Consider the following 19,072-nt stretch of genomic DNA (forward strand, 5'->3'; position numbering starts at 1 on the left):
AGAAAGAAAGACAAAACACCACGATAATTTACTATGGCTTTATTGTGGTGTCAGAGGAAATTATTGTAAAAATTACATCTGGATGGGTCCTGGAGATGACATTTCGACTCGTACCATGAAGTGAAATAGTCACAGGGAGATTTTATGGAGGAGGTGACTGAGTGTAAGGCATGCAATATGAATGAGCAAAAGAGACAGGGGAGATTGTATCCTGGCTCTTTTTAGGGGTGGAAAAATGAATACTCTGAGCAAAATGAGACTCAATTCTGATCTTATTTAGGAGCGTGAGTGAGAAAACGGGGGTGAAAGGGGGAGCTATAAATGAAAGGACTGCTCAGGAGGGCCCACCTCTGCACACATACATCAGTTCGCCTCTGATCTCACAAAAGAACACTTTGCTGTTAGGTCTTAAGAGTCTTAGAAAGAGCATCTCCGTGACCCATGAACTCTAGGGTCATGTGTCTACTCACTGGCATGAGTGGGAGGGTGAAGCATCTTGACTGACAGTCTCTTTGTGCCAAAGCCTGCTCATCTCCTGGTCCTGTCAAGTCCCACCTGCTCCCTGGAGCCCTCCCTGACTTCTCTAGCCCACCACATAGCTGAGTGCTTGCTTGCTTAGTAACCTTGTTCTCTCTTCCCATGCCTATTCATTGACATCTCCAGGGAGAAGTTAGGAGTCTTGGTTGCAAGTGACAGAAATGAACTCTGTGACTCATTTAAGGGGAAAATGAATTTATACGGTATGAGGTATATCCCACAGGACCAGGCTTGGGAAAGGACAAAACTAAGGAAGCCCTGAGGAACTCGGTAGCAGGAACTACTAGCAGATGCTCTCTTCAGAGACTGTTGTTGGGATGAATGTTGTCAGGATGAATGCCCCAGACATTTTCAGACCACTCAAAATTCCATTCTGGGGAAAGAGCATCTCCTTGGCCAAACTTTTGGATTATGTATCTACTCATTGGTGTGGGGAGGGTGAAGTATCTTGACTGACAGTCTCTTTGAAACTGCATCCAATGGGGTAGGGGTAGTCCCTAGAGCAAAGTCAGAGTGTTCCTACTAATAGAAGGGCGAATGGATGCAGGGCAGAGAGGAGCCCAGTGTCCACTGCCTCTCCAGCTAGATAGTAAGGAAATTGAAGGGCCAGTCTGGGTCATGTTTTACAGGACCTGGATCAATGCCTTATCTAGAGTGGATTTCCCAAAATTGCTTTCTGGAGAATTGACTCATTATTGCATCATTTTAGGGACATACCTCCCAGACCCTCCTGTCTGGTTCTGACTTTTTACCCAACTGCATTGGCCGGCCCCATAGAGAGCAGCAAGGAACACCAGGGAATGTGCTTCTGAAGATGGAAGAGGCTTAAATATTAGCTTAAAAAAGACTTAGGGTGGGGACAAGGCAGTGTGGCTTTGGTGAGGCCTCCACCTGCAGAGACTTGGATTCAGCTCATATTTATCAGACACCTACTAAGTGCCAGGGACTGTGCTACTTGCTTTGTCAGTGTGGCACAGAGGTTAGCAGTGTGGTCTTTGGGTTTAGCGAGACCTAGCTGTCCTATTTATTAGGTACGTGCCCTAGGGCAAATTACTTAACCTCCCTCAAACTCAGTTTATATTCATGGAGAAAGTAGAAGTAGTAATGTTTTTGCAAGAATTTAATGAATGACAGGTTGAGAGGTTAAACAGGTTGGTGCCCAGTGCCTGGCACAGAGTGAGGGCTTCATAACTGGTAATTATTATGATAACTATTAGCTATTGTTGTGAATCACCTCCTAGCCCTTCTGGAGTGGGCACTAGTATCTCCGTTTTAAAGATGAGCAAGTTTAGGCTCAGTGACTTCGAGACAAGTAGGGATTCAACACTTGAGAGATTAGCAAACAGAAGAAGACTCAGTGGCAGGTGGCTGGGTGTTAGGTAAGGTGGGATGATAAGATGTCCTACTATGATTTTATTGTTTTATAAGGGTCCTTTTTAATACTTGGGGTCTGTCTTAGTAACAGCTTTTTGGTGTGTATTACAGACCAGGCATCTGGTGGGCACTGGAGTTGTTGTAGTGAATAAAACAGAAATAGTCTCTGTGCAAATGAAGCCTGCAAGTAATGGTGAGTGGGGCTGTGAAAGGGGACCTATATATGCATTATGGGGGCTCACTGCAGGAGATGGATGCGGAGGGTTGGTCAGCTGAAGAAGTTGCAGACTATAGGGTGTGAGGGAATCCTGCCAGAGAAAACGATAATCACAAACTTCCAAGGGCATGCTCACACTCCTCCACCTGGGCTGCTCCTGGGGTCCCTGTAATGAACACAGACCCCTGCCCCAGTCTCCCCGAGGGTAGGAACTGAGTGATGGGTGTTGGCTAAGTCTCACGGAGGCAACCTGCCTGATGGGGTGGCAGTAAATGCCCCCCTGGGACTGAGCATGCTCCTTGGGGGGTCAGGCTGTCATTGCTTGGGGCTCTGCATTTGTAGCTGGAGGTGCTGCTGTGACACACATCCCCAGCAGGTCTGTGGGGCGGTAATTAGCGGGCTGACAAGCATCCAGATGGATTTTGCAGTGGGGCTGTGGAGCAGGGACCAGACTGTTACCTCTCTGGGTAACGGACAATGAGAGCTTCCCTTGCAAGGAAAAGAAGGTGCTGCTTGTGAGGAGATGATGAATGAGGCCTCCAGAGGCCACCAGGGGACAGGCTGCAGCCTGGGCTATTGTTCCTACCCCGTCTGATATGCCTTTGCACACTCTAATTGCTATAAATCAGATTTCTGAATAAGAGGGAGTCTGTCAGGATAAAAATAACTTCTGGAGACTCTTCCCTTTCACTTACCCATAAAATCATCTGTGGTTAAAATATAAAAGAAAATTTGAAGCCGGGCCCATGTTTTCGCATATTGTGTTCTGCCACCTTAAGAAATTCAAAGCTTTTTTCCTTTGTTCTGCTCACCTGGAGCAGCTAAACTCAATGGACTAATTTCCTTTCCTTTCGGAAAACTAATTTTGTTTCGTAGGTCTTTTGGTGTCTTTGTTCATTGTTCCCCAGGTCGGTGATTCAGAAGCAGCCTGAGGTTAATATTTAAAAGCAGTGTTTTCAGTGAATTAAGAAATAATGGGATCAAGACCTCCCAAGTATGCCCATTCATGTGTGATATCAAATCAGGCTTCAGAACCTGGAACAAGGTTTGGACTGAGTTGGACTGAAAACAGTGTCCCCGGCATGTCTGTGTGGGGACAGCCCCCTGGCATTAGATGGAGGTGAAATGATGCACCGTGCTGCGAAATGGGTCGTGATTTGCCAGCATGCTTAGGAGTGTTTATCATTCCCCATCTCTGTTTATTAATAATGCAACAGTTCTGGGGACTTGGCCCCGCCGGGGCTTGCCTCCCATGTAAATGTGAAACCTTTTGGTGGCCGCTTCAGTCGTGCTGCTAGCTGTGGCTTGGAATTTGGTTGGGACGCCTTGCCTGGAGTATTAATCCTGGACTGGAGTGGGACGCAGGACTCTTGTTGGAATTCTGGTGCTGTGTTAATTTCGTAAACTTGGGCCTGTGCTTTAACCTCCCTGGGACTCAATTTCCTTATCTGTAAAATGAGGGGTTGGCATAGAACATTCTGAGGTCCTTGCAGCTCTGAGATCTGCTGACGATGATGGTGCTCAGTATGCCTTCTGCCAGCAGTGACTGTCTGCCTTCTCTGCCCTCCATCATATACACAATCTGATAGGCTCCCCACATCCACCTCGTGGGGTTGGTACTCTTGTCATCCTCATTTGCAGATGAGGAAACTGAGGCCTGCGAGGTGCTTGCCTGAGTGCTTCTCCGTGCAGGGGCCGCTTGGGCCCAGTTGCTGTGACTGATGACAAGGCCAGTGCACCGATGCTGAGTTTCTTAGCAGTTCTGGCCGGGCCTCTGCTGGGCTTAGAGGTTGATAAATAAAAGTTGCACAACCCTGAGCTTATCCAAGCCATGTTATAAACAGTGTCAGCGCTATCAGATGCTACCAGTTGAGGCTGTCCAACGTACAAGTAACCTCAGCCCTCTGGTCCAGCCCTTTCCCTTCCTCCCCAGGACAGTCGTAACCTGGAAGAAAAGCAGTTGCACTGTGGAATTCTGAGCGGGTGTTGCATTTGGCTTTCAGAAACGTGCAAGTCGGAAATAAACAGCTGCTTGGCTACCCGAGCCCCAGCTAACCACCCTTGAGTTTTCTGTCTGTCTGTGACTCTGGTGTAGCGTCTCTTGTGCTCCCAGAGGCCTTTTCATGTAGGGGGCCTTGGGGTCATTTCTGAGAGCAGAGCCTGGAGAGACTTTCAGAGGATCCTGGTAAGAGAAGACCCCTCAGAGCCTCAGCCAGACCCTCTCTCACAGAGCAGGCGGGATGTGAGGCTCCAGAGCTCACTTCCTCTCTCCTCCTTCAGACACATTCACTTTTACCAGCTGTGGGAGCCCCAGGTTGTCTGGAGAGCATCATCAGCCAGCTTCCGTGGCCTTACAGCATCCACAGGCCTGCCTTGGGTTGGGATAAGCGACATGTCCGCTGGGGAGCAAACCTTCCGTTAGCCAGGGGTAAATTAATTCGGATCACTCAGCGCCCTCAAGGAAGCAGCTTGTTTTAAATTCCACTTTCTATAGATGGGCAGTTCGTTAATTTTCATTAATCATCTAATGTTTAATATGGCTGTATAATATTTAAGTTACCAAATAAGTGGCATCCTGGTCACATTTACTCTGGTTTAAGATGGCAGTTGTCGAACCTCAGAGTGCAGCAGAATCACCTGGGAAGCTTGTAAAAAATGCTGATACCAGCTTGTCCCCCACCCTCGAATTCAACAGATTTGGGGTGGGCCCTGAAATCTGCATTTTGACCTTCAGTTTCCCCTTTCCTCCCCAACCAGGGGATCTGATGCAGGTGGTGCGCTGACCACACTTTGGCAAATGGCTCTCTCCGAGGATCTAACTGTGCGCTCCGGGCTGGTTGCTGCTTGCTTTTTGCATTGCCCGGGCGTTAACTTCCCATTGGCCGCCTTTTCTGGTCCTCGCCTGGTCGGCCATGGCCACTATCTCGTGTTTACAAACCCCAACGCCATACAGAGAGTGAAAATCTGCCCGTGATTTCTTAGTCACTAATTCCACTTCCCTTGCGGCGTCACCACGTGCAATTATGGCATTCTTTGCTCCATCCTTGAAGAGGGGGGTGGCGAGCAAGGAATGACTATACAAGTAGATAAAAACATCCTGGGCCTCTCAGAGGTCCTCCTAAGCATGCCCTGGCCCAGTCCAGTAAGAGTCTGATTTGCTGTTTAAATTCTGGAAATAGAACACATTTTTCATGGCAGGAGGAAAAAATCAGTATCATTGAGGAAACATCATCTCTTATGGGGAGTTTTGGGAAATAGAAGATTGAGAACTGAGTTACAGAGGATTATATTTTCAGAACCTCTTACAAGATTAAAGGGCCGGTGGCAGTGAATGCTGGGATGCCATTCTTTGAAGAAAAAGCTCCTTCTTACACATGCCGTGCTCCCCGGCATCAGGGTGCCTCTCCTCAGAGCCTGTTGATACAGCGCTTGGCTTCCAACCTGCTTCTGTCTGAAAAAACATCCATGTACTGACATGAATCAACAGGCCGGAGAGGAAGAGGCCCTTGGGCCCCCTGGCGGAGCTGGCTTAGGTCCCTGTGGGGCCGGTTGCATCACAGCAGCTTGTTAGCGTGCTGTCCGGAGTTGGCCAGGCTGCTTACAAGGAGCTGGGGTCATTTAATTAATTAGGGGCTTTGGCTGCAGGATGGCCTCCTGGGTGGCATCACCGTGGTGCCCGGGCACAGCCTTTGTGAGAGAAAGCCATTTGGTGATCTTGGGGCACTTTGTCCCACGTGTCCCGTGTGGAGCTATGCCTTGCCCTGGACTCTGACCATCAACCGGACGAGAGCAGGAACCCCTACCCTGGCTGCCAACTTGACTTAGCTGCCCGTTCTGAGCTGCAAGTGGCCTCTGGGCTCTTTGGTAAGAAAAGGTCCCCGAAGCTGCCTCTGACTCAGTGCCCTGCAGCTCCCGGGGAGCGTGGCCGGTGTGAGATCACACCTTGTGAACGGCAGGGAGGCTGCCAGCTCCTGTTGCCGGGATTAGAACGCAAACTTGTTCTCACTAAGTGATGCTAAGGCCGTGTTTATGGCTGTGTTTCTTCCCTGCTGCTCAGCCCCCCAATCCCGCCTCCCGGGACCTCACATGTGACTCTGGAAAACTTCTTCTGTTTAGAAGGGGCCCATCACACTGGGCTGTGGAGGGATCCTTTGAGCGATTCTGTTACCTGCCGTGTTTGCTGTCCATCCCAGCTTTATCCACAGCCTCAAGAATCAGCAGCCTGTGGGCTCGGCCTGCCTGGGTTCAAGTCCTAGCTCCATCTTTTACATACTGTGTGATTTTGGATGACGTTTATCTTCTCTGTGCCTCAGTTTCCTCCCCTTGTAAAATGGGGTTGTAGTTAGGATTAAGTGAGATAAGGTCCACTGGCATATCATAAATGTTAGTTACTGTTATTATTAAGAATATTGCCACTGGTTTAAAAATGTTGATATGTCGGGGCCAAAGGCAGGACACTGTGGTCTCGCTACTCAAAGTGTGGTTCCCCAGACCAGCATCTCTGGCATCACCTGGGAGCTTGCTAGAAATGCAGAATCCCAGGCCCCACCTTAGACGTTTGGGTTGAAAATCTGCATTTTAACAAGATGCCCATGACCCCTGTTTGAGAGACACTGTTCTAGAACACTCCCTGCAGGCTGACATATGTCAATGAATGAGCATCCCTGGGAGGTGGCTGTGGAGGGAAGAGGACAGTGATTCTCTTAGTTAGAGCCTCAAATACATACAACCTGGAATTCCCCCACTCCCCAAAGCAGACCAGGAAGGCAGCTGGCTGCTCTGCTCTGTGCAGGCCTGCAGGCTGGATATTAATTTTAACCTGTTCTTGTCTTAGTACAAGTGCAGGGAAGGTGAGGATGTGTAGGAGGAATGGAGAGGGGAGAGGCATCTGAGATGATGTGCTGTGGGCTCAAGAGCCCTTAAACATGGTCCAAGACCCTGTACCACTGTATCGCTCTGACAGGCCTCGTTACCGCCATTCAGTGAACACCTACTGTGTGCCAGGCATTTACTTACATTATTTCCACTTCTTACAACAGCCCCAAGAGGTAGGACTTGCTAAGCCCATTTTACAGATGAAGAAACTGAGCCCCGTGAGGTTCGGGCTTGCCTGAGGTCCCCCTGCCAGTAAAAACCTGACCTTCCCCCATACCGCTCTGCTCCACATCACCCTGCCTAGATCACCAAGCGCTCAACATTCACAGTGGCCACTGTGGCAAAGGACGCCATGCAGGCTGCAGAGCAGATGGTTTTTGGTGATTATTCAAAAAAGGAAAAACTACCACAGCAGAAGAGGAGGCTGGGCCTGTTACATTTAACAACAGATGGGGTTGGCCGGGCTGAGTTTGTCTCTTAAATAGGCAGGCACCACAGGGCAGAATTCGCAGGTCCACGGCCAGACCTCTGCTGCATACGGTATAAACATTAAGCTATAGGGTGGCCTTATTTAAAAGCAGGCTCTTTTATAGGCGCACGGTGCCGTCTAGACTCGGGAGCATTTATGAAAGTGGCTGTACTACACGATGGGCTCAAACACCTGAGTTCCCGGCCTCCGTCATTTTGAGGGTGGGCTGTGAAATCTCTGACCTGTGCAGGCACAAATTGAATTTTTTTTGGAGGGTGTATGATTTCAGACATTTGGTAATCTCTTCCTGCTGGGCTCTTTCCTTACCTTAGTCTTTCTTTGTAGATTTGGGTGAGGATTGAGGAAAACTGGAAAGGAGATTTCCTCCACAATGCCAGGCATCTCTGGGCGTTTCTTTAGTAGCCCTCACTGTGAGGGTAATTACATCATATATTGTGTAAGTTTTGCTTGTTGCCTTCTCTCCCCATTCTCCCTATCTTGAGGGCTGGAGCCAAATCGTGTTGGATCCCTCTTGTGTGGTGTCAGCACTGCGCTTGGTACCTGGTAGGTGCTCAAAAGGAATAAGTGAATGAACAGTCAAAATCCAGAAAGGCAAAAGGGAATATCTTGGGTCAGATGTTTATATTCTAAGTGGGAACATTTTATTCCCCTCTTCACCTGGATGGGCAACCGTAAGAAGGAGATAGGGGAAGATGGTCCTGGGCTCACGTTGTTCATCCTTCTGTCTGATCTCAGCCTCAGGTGCCATGATGATCGTGCTGGGTGGGTCCAGCTGCTCTGGGCTTCCTGACATTTCAGATGAGGGTGCAATTTAAAGACCCAGGAGAGAGGTTCTTTTGACCTTTCTGTGCTTTGGGAACAAATGTGGTCTCCAGTCCCAAGGCCTTCAGTCACTGCCTCATGAGGAACCAAGAGGAATTCAAGTTTGCTCTGAGGATGAAGGGAAGGAAAGCAGGCCCTATTTATGGGGCATTTTCTCCAGGGTAAACATGGCTCACATTTACTGAGCACTTGGCCCGGGCCAGGCACATTCTAAGCACCTGACATAATCCTCACAGGGACCTGTGCAGCAGGTACTGTTATTTCCCTACTTGAAGGATGAGGCAACTAGAGCGCAGAGAGGTTATGCAACCTGCCCAAGGTCACACAGCTGGTGAGCGGTTTCAGTTAGGACTCACAGCCACGTCCCTAGCCATCATGCAGTACTGCTTCACTGTGCGCTGGCTTAGCTTGTCCTTCAACTTCATGAAGCAGGCCCTGTATTACATGACAAGGGCTACATTTATAGATCTCCTCCTTCTTTCTAAACAACTCTTTAAAAATGTGACAACCATTCTTAGCTCTCTGGGCCCTGCAGAAACAGGCCTGGAGCTGGAATTGGCCTACAGTCTGAATATGCAGCAAACAAAGAAGCAAGATAATTTCAGATGGTGGGAAATGCCCCGAAGAAGATAAAATGGGGACAGGTGTAGAGAGAAGGGGGTGGCCAGGGGTGACCTTATCAGCTGGAGGGGCCGGGGAGGGCCTCCCTAAAGGGGTGGTGTGAAGCTGAGGCTTGAATGATGAGAAGGATGTAAAGATCTGCCGTGTGTGAGGCACTGAGCACAGTGTCTGTACCGTGTCTTAACTGCTCCAAGAACGCATGCTATTATTACTGTCGTTGCTATTGTTATCGTGGGTTGCAGTTAACTGGCTCCACGACCTTGGGTGAGTTGTCTCACGGCTCTTGGGAGTTGAACTGAAGGCCTTCCCTCTGAAGGCCTTCCCTCTGGCCTTGGCGGTTGCACAGTTGTAAGTGATTTCTAGCCTTTGTCTCCTCCTGACTCCCCACTAGCCCCTTTGAAACAGGGGGCAGAATGAGCCCTCTTTTACATTTTCAGTAGAAGATTCATTGTCGGAAGAGGGAAGCTTTTGTGGAGGGACAGCCACTATGGTTATTAACATTTGTGGGGCCCTTTTAGTTTCCTCAGTGCTGAGCGGGGTTTGATTAGAATGTGGGCACTCTCCTTTTCATCCTGGGCGGGAAGCATCGCCCTGGCAAATGCACCGTGGGACCGGTGGCCTCTTGCTCCACTGTTGGGGGGAATTGACAAGTGGGCTTATTTTCTTACTCTCTAGAATGGTGCTACCCTCCCCTGACCCTGGATGGTGAAAGAATTTATTTCTATTGTAATTTGACAATGGGGCCTCCTCCAGGCCAAGTTCAGCCTGCTGTATAATCAAAGGGGTGGTTTCTCTCCTTGGCCCATCTTTAGTTCATGGAGGAATGTAGGAATTGGTCCAACAGCCACCCACATCCTCCACGGCCTGTGTGTGTTCACTGTCTGCTTCCTCCAAGAACAAGCTCCCAGGATCGCAGGCTCTACTCAGATAAAATAAAGCCTTCCACTCATATCTTTATGTTTGACGTAAGCCGAGGGAGGCTTTTTCTTGCTACATACAAATGGGGCTGTCGTGAGGGCCTGGGGTAGCTCTGAGCCTGGCACCGTGGTCAGAAGGGGCCTTGAAGCTGGAAGCTCATTCATCTCTGTGCAGCCTCCTTTCATCCAGCCACGTGGTCTCCCCGCAGTCTAAGGGAGGGTGGTGCCTGCCCCTGGGTTTACAGCAGGGCATCCTGCGTTTCCTATCTGCCTTCTCCATTCCTCGATTGCCCATGTAGGTAGGATGCCAGAGAAATCCTAAATCGTTTTCCTATTGTGCCTGTTTTGGCTGTATGGTTTGGCTGTATGGTCCCTCCTTTTTTGCTTCAATACCACATCACTTCTCTGGTCTGACCACTCATCACCTAATAACATCAACCTCTCCCATCTCTCCTCCCTCCTGCCCCCCTTCTCTCCTCCCTTTCTATCTACCTACTCCCATCTGCCTGCCCACACCTGTGGTTTTCTCAGGCCTGCCACGTGCCCAGCACGGTGTTAAGCACTAGAGATAAAACGGTGAAGAAGATCCCCACTCATGTAGAGTCAAGTAGCAACACAAATACTGATTTAATTACAACTGGGGAAGGTTCTGCAAAGGAGAAATACAAGGAGCTGCTAGTCAACTCACCCTGTTTTTGGGAGATGAGCAAATAGCAAAAACAATAGTAATAATAGCTCCCCAGTTCTTGTGGAGTCATCGATGGACTGATTGTATTTTAGAAGTGTTTCCAGGTATAGTGCTTGGTGGGGACCTGGTGCAAGTCAGAACTTGCAAATGTTCACAGATGTGAATATATTCCTGCTGAAGTTGACTGTGGTTCACCCTGTGATGGTCGAGATGTGTCTCTTGGGCCGCTGATAACAAGCATATTTTTTCCTCCAGAGCACTTCATGGCTTTGTAATCCAGAGGGATTATTTAACTGCCTTTCATCCAGGAAAGGGTGGTACAGGTGAGAGTTGAGGTCACAGGAGGACCAGTTTGGAGGGGACTGAGCAGGCGTTCGGAGCTGGCAGCAAATTGGTTGGCAGGCTTCCTTGTCACCCATGGATACCTCCCCCCACCAAAGTCATTTTTGTCCCCCTTACAGCCAAGGCGGATTAAATTACCCAGTAACTTGTTTATGAGCAAAGATGAATCCATTGGCAAACATATTTTTCCTTATTAGATTCCCATTGTCATCTAATTCCTTTTTATTTATGTGTTTCTTTTGAGTAATTGCTCTGTGCGTTGGCCCTGGCAATTCTTTCCAGTTTGGATTTGCAGGCGACATTGGCACGGAGCTTTTGGAATCCACTGGGGCTGGGCAGGGAGTCTAGCTGTCACTCTCTTTGTTTTATCCGAATTTTTCTCTGGCAGAGCCTTTTTGTCACATCACGTGCTGTTGAAGGTGCCTTGGGCAAGAGGAAGGATGTAGGAAGGATTTGGCTTCCGAGCAGTTGCATAAACACAGCAGAGACTGGAGTCTTAAAACCCAAGGTTTGAGGCAGAACTGGCCTCGAGATGGACCAATAATGTTTTTCTTAGCCATCGCCGTGGCAGCTGCACGGTGGAGCTGAGCGATACTAATTTCACTTATCCATGTGCAATCGCCGATATCCTGTAAACCGAGCTCTCCTTTTTTCCTTTTTTCAAAGGATCAGGATTCCTGGAGTAAATGAATCTGGCCACGCGAAGCAGCCTCTGCTTTTATGAAAACAACCCACTATCCCAAACCCCAGGCTGTTAAAACCTGATGTTTTCTGTTGCCGGGAGAAGAGGGGTTTTTGCTATAAATGAAAGATGTGGCAGGGGGTATTTCGAAGCTTTGTTTTGGTTATTGTCGGTTCTGCCAACGAGGAACATCTGTATTTATTTTCCAAAGTCTCCCCATGGCTGATTTGCATCTGTTTAGTTCTCTGAGTAACATTTCATTTCCTGACTTTATAGGTTGCTATAAAATCCATTCGTAAGGACAAAATTAAGGATGAACAAGACATGGTTCACATCAGACGAGAGATTGAGATCATGTCATCCCTCAGCCACCCTCATATCATCAGTATTTATGAAGGTCAGTGATTTTTTTTTTCACCTCCGTATCAGTTACCATTTCTCATACCATGGGGCCTGCCAAGATTTTTAAGGTAATTGCCCGTCTGGACAGGAGCCAAGTATTTTTCCTCATGATGCAAAAATAGCCGAGTGTTATCTCTTGTTTGGTTACCTTGAATGCAACCAGACACACGTAGCGCAGCTCACTTTAGTCATAAAGTAGCTCTGGCGGGTGCCTTCTTCTGTCTTTCCAGTTCCTTGGCGGTTGCTAAGCAACCTGCCTTGTTGAGAGCTGGTATGTGAGACAGCCATGGTTTCTGAGAATGGCGCTTTGCTGGGTGACCAAATAATGGTGGAACCACTGTAAATGTTATTCCCCAAAGCTGATGCTCTGGTGGTGGTGTCATGAGTTATTCAAAGTTAGGCTCTTTGAGTTAGGAATTAACTTTGAGCAGGTCCAGGAAATACCAAGAAAGAAGAGGGAGCCACGGATGTGACAGATGCTTCATAAATGGAATCCAAGTCGTAGTTCGTGTTTGTAGAAAGGCAGGATGGGGAAAAGCTTATAAAAATGCTCATGCTTTAACTCTTTGGTCCTTCATAGGAAGAAATGGAAAGTATAAACTTCCTAGTCTATCATTTAAAAAAAAAATCCTTAAAAAAATTACGTAAGCAATATGTTTTTTGTAGAAATGATTGAAATGCAAATGTTAAAATTAAAACAATAATATCTCTTCTAACTCCCAGTTTGATAAATAGCTCTCTAGCCATATTTATATTTTCATCTACTTCTCTATATCTGCATGTGGTTTTTATCCAAAGTTAGATCATACTGTTTACAGTATTTTTTAGTTTGATTTTTTTCACTTTTTATATCATGCATCTCTTCCTATGTCGATAAATATTCCCCTGAAAGGACATTTAAAAAGGCTTTATAGTATTCCATTTATGGACATACCGTAGTTTATTGAATCTAATTCCTTTTGTCAAACATTTAAGTTGTTTCAAATTTCTGGTTATTAAACAGGGCTTTAGTGACCCTCCTTGTACATCATTTTTAAATTCATTTCTGATTATTTTCTTATGAAAAATTCCTAGACTTGGAATTACTGAGTCAAAGTGTTTCTCCAGAATATTTTTTAATATATGGTTGAGTCAGAAAAATGAGCCTATTTTTAATTTCTGGTCTGATCATAATAAGTTATGGAGCCCTAATAAGGGCTAAGAGGAAACCAGATGGTAACCCTAAATTTTTCTGATATTTTAAATTTTCCTTCTTCTGGTTCCCTGCTGTTTTTTTTTGCCATTCTTTTTTCTGCTGTTTCTATTTTTGTTCCTCATCTAGAAGTAAACGTCGGTAAAATTTTTTATCTTGATTTTTCTAAAGCTCATTTTTGGAGTCCTTGGGGATAGGATTTTTAAGGGAAATTTTCATTCATTTGATCATTTATTCATTCCACAAACATCTCTTGCAGTGCTTCTCAAAGTGCTGGACTAGCAGCATCGGCATAAATTGGGATTGTTAGAAATGCAGATTCCCAGGTCTCACCCAGGACCTGCTGCATCAGCAGCTCTGGGGGTGGGGCCCAGCAATCTGTGTTTTAACAAGTTTGGGAACCATTGGTCTACTGAGTGTCTACTTCTCCTTAAGCACTGTGTTAAATGTGGTTAGAAATTAAGGAGGAATATGCCGTGGATCTCATACTCAAGAAGCAAGACAAGGCATGATAGAAAAAGTATTGTGTAGATATGTAAGCAGCATATTCTGGGACCATGGAGGGCAGGGGGTTAGAAATTTTCATGGAGATGTATGACATCCAGGCTGGGCCTTTGAAGGAGGTTTTTGGGGAAGAATCGGCAAAAGTAGAATTCCAGGCTGATAAAACAAACCTGAATATGCCTGGTGAATGAGGGGAACTTCTAGAAGTTAGAAGTGAGTAGAGGTACAAACTGTAGGATGAGAGTGAGTTTTATTAAATTCTGGGTGTTTTGCTCCATGTGGCCTGGTTTCCATGGAAACCTGAAGGCAGTGGTGAAGGGTGATGTGTATGGACCAGCATGGGTCACGTGCTCTGTGAGCACTGTTGTGTTTGGGATTTCTTGGCCTAGAGCTGGAACCTTCTTTATCAGGAAGGCAGAGAGAGTGTTATCCCAGCAGGAAGTTTCCAGATTCTTCATCTGGGAGATGGTCTGTAGTAACTGAAGCCTGGCCCGGAAAAGCTTGGCTTCTTCATCAGCATCATGCCATCTTTGGCCTTGGGAATCCTACAGGCTGAATGGGGAACAGGAATCTGTCCTCCCCTCAAGGGAAGGCCAGAGATGAAACTTAGCTGAAGAATGTTCTATTATCAAGGTCAAGTTGGCCTCAGTCCAGCCCCTGCTGGAGGCTTCAAGAAGGAGAGAAGCCCTTGCTTGTAACTTGAAAGATGAGTACCAGAATGAATTAAAGTTCTTTGGCTGACTAGAAATAATTTCCATCAAGGCCTCCGGTGGAAGCTTGGCCCTCAGTTCATAAATCCCTATGGACAGGTTTTAGGGAGTCGGGAAAGAGCTTGGGTTCTCACATCAGACAGTCTTGGCTTTCAGTCCCAAACCCTCCACTGTGGCCTGAACATGAGACTTTGGGCAAGATGGTGGGCCTCTCAGTGCCTCAATAACCACACCTATAAAATGGGGAGAACTGTTCTACCTCTCTCATAGGGTTGTTGATAGGATTAAATGAGGTGATACATGTTCTGGTAAGCTCAAAAAAAGATAATTATTGTGAAGATAGTATAGTCATTATAAGTGGTTCCTAACCTGGGGCCCATTGACAAGGTATTTCATGGGTGAGCTGCAGGGGGTCTATAAATCCTCTGGAATAGTATATTAACTATGTTGTCTAATACAGAAGCCACTAGCTGCAGATGAATATTTAAATTAAAATTAGTAAAATAAAATAATTAAAAAATCATTTCCTCAGTCACACTACCCACATTTCAAGTGCTCACTAGCCGTATGTGGCTGGTGGCTGCCATAGTGGATAATGTAGATATAGAACTTTTTCATCATTGCAGGATAGGACCATGCTGGTGTATAATGTTTTATGTGTTAAGTACATGGATTATTTTCTGGGGAGAGGGCGCATAACGTTCATCAGACTCTCAAAGGGATGCCTGACTTCAAATAAGTTTAAAGAACCCCATTGCCATCAAGTATTTTGTGACCTACAGAGTACCATACAAAAAAAACCGAATTGTTTCTATCCAGAAAACTCCCAGGGACTTAAATGTGGCTTTTTTTTCCTTTTAATTTCTTAGAGATCTCTAGTTTCTGTTCTATTTCCCTTCTCCCATGCAAGTTCTGTTTCTCCCACATCCACTACATAACTGTGGAGGAGGGCAGCTCCCCTCCCTTCCCCCGGGGATGGGGATTAGGAACGCGCTCTCCAAGGTGCTGTTCCAGCTGTACACTAACTGTGACCCCACGATCTCCAGGTCTTAGGACTTTATCTGCTTCACTGCCCAGGACCCCAGGACTCTGCAGGTGAAGTCAGACATCCTGCTGTTGTCTGAAGAACTCTGTATAGTTGACAAAGCTCTGCCACATCCAGTCTCATTTGACCCCCACAGCAAACCTGTGAGGTGGGCAGGCCAGGTGTTCCCATTTTGCGGTTGTGAAAACTGAGGCTCTGGAAGGTTAGTGACTTGCTGGGTGTATTAGTTTGCTGGGCTGCCACAACTATATACCACAGCCTGGGTGGATTAAACAACAGAAATTTATTGTGTCACAATTCTTTAGGCTAGAAGTCCAAGACCAAAGTGTCAGCAGAGTTGCTTTCTTTGAAGGCCTCTTTCCTTGGCTTGTAGATGGCTGTCTTCTCTCTAAGTCTTCACATGGTCTTCCCTTTGTATGTGTCTGTGTCCGTGTCCAAATTCCCCCTTTTTGTAAGGACACTAGTCTACTGGATTAGGGCCCATCCTAATGACCTCATTTAACCTTAATTACCTCTGTAAAGACTTTCCCTCCAAATAGCATCACATGATGGGGTACTGGGCATTAGGACTTCTACATAGGGATTTGGGGGACCCAGTTCAGCTCATAACACTGGGTATCACAGCTAGTTGATGGCCCTGGCAAATGGTCTCCTGACCCCGTTTGTTTTTTCCCTCTGCCACGCCTCAGCCCTGTATTTCTGACCTTGTGTCATGTTTTGCTGGCTCTGCAGCCCACCTCTCTGCCCCAGGCATCCCCCTCAGCCTGTCTTTTTTGATCCTTTTCAACCTTGGGGCGTGGTAGGGGCAGTGTGGTGGCAGGACCCAAGTCTGTGAGTTAATACGCTGGTCTCTCTGCCACTCATAGAGTGAAAGGGGAACCTTCTCTCTGAAAGCTGATTGGTTGTTTGATAGGCCAATCAAGAGCCTTAGTTGAGTGCAGAGGTGCATTAATTTGCCTAGTGAAAATGTCAAGGCATCTAAGTGGCTGTTTGGACATTAGCCAAGTGAATAGAAGCTATTAAAGAACTTTACAATTTCTTCTTCAACGAGGACCTTTATGATTTCAAACACAGCAGCAGCAGCAGTGACAATAATGGCAGCAACATGACAAAGTAATGATGTGCCCAACCCTGTATGTTTAGGAATTTTGGGCTTTCATGAGGGGAAGGCGCCATCTTGGACTGTACTATCTGGTGATATTGAAATACTAGTTCCAGAGAAAAAGTAATTCCTTCATTAAAAAAAAAAATACGAATTAAGTGCTTACTCTGTACCAGGCCCTGTTCTAGGAGCTAGGAATACAAGGGTGAACAAGACAGGCTCTGGTCTCATGGAGCTGAGATTCAGTGAGTAGACAAATGAACGGCTAAGTGACTTGAGCTGAGACCTGAATGAGTAGGGAGTGAGCCCTTAGAAGACCTGGGTGTTCCAGGCGCATTCCAGGCAAAGAGAACAGCATGTGTGAATGCTCAGAGGAGGGAAGGATCTTATGTTGGTAGAAGTGACAGAGGGCCTGTGAGTCTGCGGGAGTGAGTGAGTAGGATGGTGGCAGGAGAGAGGAGGTTGGAGAGAGCCAGATCTTGATCACATTGGCTAAAGGAGGAAGTGTGGATTTTATACCAGGAATGAGGGGAAGCCATTGGTTTTGAAGAGGGAAGTAGTATTTTTTATTTTGTGAGGAAGATTAGCCCTGAGCTAACACCTGTGGCCAATCCTCCTCTTTTTTGCTGAAGAAGATGGGCCCTGGGCTAACATCCGTGCCCGTCTTCCTCTACTTTATATGGGATGCCTACCACAGCATGCCTTGATAAGCAGTGCATTGGTGCGCACCCAGGATCTGAACCTGTGAACCGCGGGCTGCCAGAAGCGGAGCGTGTGAACTTAACCACTACGCCACCAGGCCGGCCCCGGAAGTAGTATCTTTTAATTTACACTTTAAAATAATACTAATAATAGCTAGGAGTTCTTGAGTGTTTACCCTGGGCTAAGATGTGTGCGTGTATTATCTCATTTAGTCCTTACATCCTTGATACAAACTGTTATCTGTATTTTACAGTAAGGAAAATTCCAAGTTTCCAAGGTTACACCAACTAATAAGTGGTGGGTCTCAGAGTCAAACCCAGTCAGCAGTACTCCAAGGCTGGTGCCCCTCAGACTGACCGGGTCATTTGGTGGTCTGCAGTGACCCCTAACTGGGGGCAAGCATTGTCCTAAACCCTGTGATACAGAGAATTCCTGGCCTTCACAGAGGTTGCTGATTCAATACGGGAGAGTATTAAATCCCAGCTTTGTGGGTATTTTAGAAAATATTTCTGCACACATCTCAGGAAGAAGCTTGGGGCTCAAATCCAGTAAACCCACAGGTCAAGTGTTTTCTGCACTGGAGTCCAAGGAAATGTAAGTCGTTTATATATTATTCACGGTACCCGCAGGCTCGTAAAATCTGCGGCTTCACTGAATCAGTGCTGCCGTTCACCAAACCTCAAAAATAATTCCTTTCAAATGTTTCTTTCTCGAACCAGAGACTGGGGTTACTCTCCTGTTGACCCGTGGGTGAAGGTGATTAACCCTCAAATTTGTCAACTCTGTGTAAACTCAAAACATAACCGGCTTCTAATGCTAAGTAAAATAAAAGAGGCTAGAAAGGCACCTTCCAGTGTGTGATGCTAAGGGCCGCCCCATCTCGGGATGGACCCGTTTTTAGTCAAAGGCATTCCATTCTCTCAGCAGGAAGGTAATTGACAGTATGGAAAGAACAGCTGAGAAGGAAGTGCCCGCAGGAGCTTTCAACTTGCCTTGGATGGAAGAGATAAAAACGTTTTTTGCCTGAAGTTCTGATTTCAGGGCCCACGCCAACATCAAAGGCTCGGTGTCTCACTCTCGTTTCCCCTTTGAAAGCCTAGGAGCCCCGGTCTGCAAAACCGCAAGGATGAACATCTTGCCCCGTGCGCACACACACATGAGACTTGAGGGATGCTTTGCACCCCATCTGGTGTCAGTCCCGGTGTGAAAGGGAAAGGTAGGGACGCAGGGGAGACCAGCCTGAGCCTTTACTTTCCTGCCCTTGTTTTTTGTTCCTGGAAATCTCTCTTCCTGGCCATGCAAGATTACATCTCTTTATTGGCTCTTTGCATTGCGATATGCTAGAACCCATGGGCCCTTTCCTCCCCTCTCCTATCTTAGGTGAGGGTGATCCTGGCTTTCTGGGATGAAGTAGGGAGCCTGTGTGGCATTCGTCAGCTGTGATTTCTCGGCCTTTGGAAGAGTTTCTCACACTTTAAAAAACAAAACAGACAAACGGATGTGCCTTGGTCCATAAGCGTGTGAGTCTCATGCCCTGGCCCTGTGAGTCTTAACCCTGCTGCCCATGAGAAGATGGGCACAAGATGGGTAAAAGAGGCTATATTCTAGAAAATTCTCTGAATTCCTACCATGGAGACACTTGGATGAGTTTACTATCAGTTACAAGCTCCTCCTATCTTCCTGGAAGTTACATTACGATATGCTTTTTCAAGCTACCTGTGCCTCCTGAGATTCTGATAGATCTTTCTGGAAGGGGATATCGTTCTTGCCTCCTGGTCAAAATCACTGCTCTGAAAATCCAGGCAGAGATGCAGAAGAGACGCGAAGAGACAGGGTCTGGAAAAGCCCAT

General features: G+C 46.9%; 1 protein-coding gene across 1 annotated transcript in view; it reads left to right on the forward strand.

Annotated features, from left to right (window-relative positions):
• Nucleotides 1–19,072, forward strand: part of NUAK1 (NUAK family kinase 1) — a 70,403-nt gene that overhangs the window by 20,901 nt on the left and 30,430 nt on the right. The window contains exon 2 of the mRNA XM_058568514.1: nt 11,842–11,962. Coding sequence (XP_058424497.1) covers nt 11,842–11,962 — 121 coding nt within the window. The remainder of the gene's footprint in view (nt 1–11,841; nt 11,963–19,072) is intronic.

The sequence above is a fragment of the Diceros bicornis genome, chromosome 25 (genome assembly GCF_020826845.1).
Source record: "Diceros bicornis minor isolate mBicDic1 chromosome 25, mDicBic1.mat.cur, whole genome shotgun sequence".
NCBI lineage: Eukaryota > Metazoa > Chordata > Mammalia > Perissodactyla > Rhinocerotidae > Diceros > Diceros bicornis.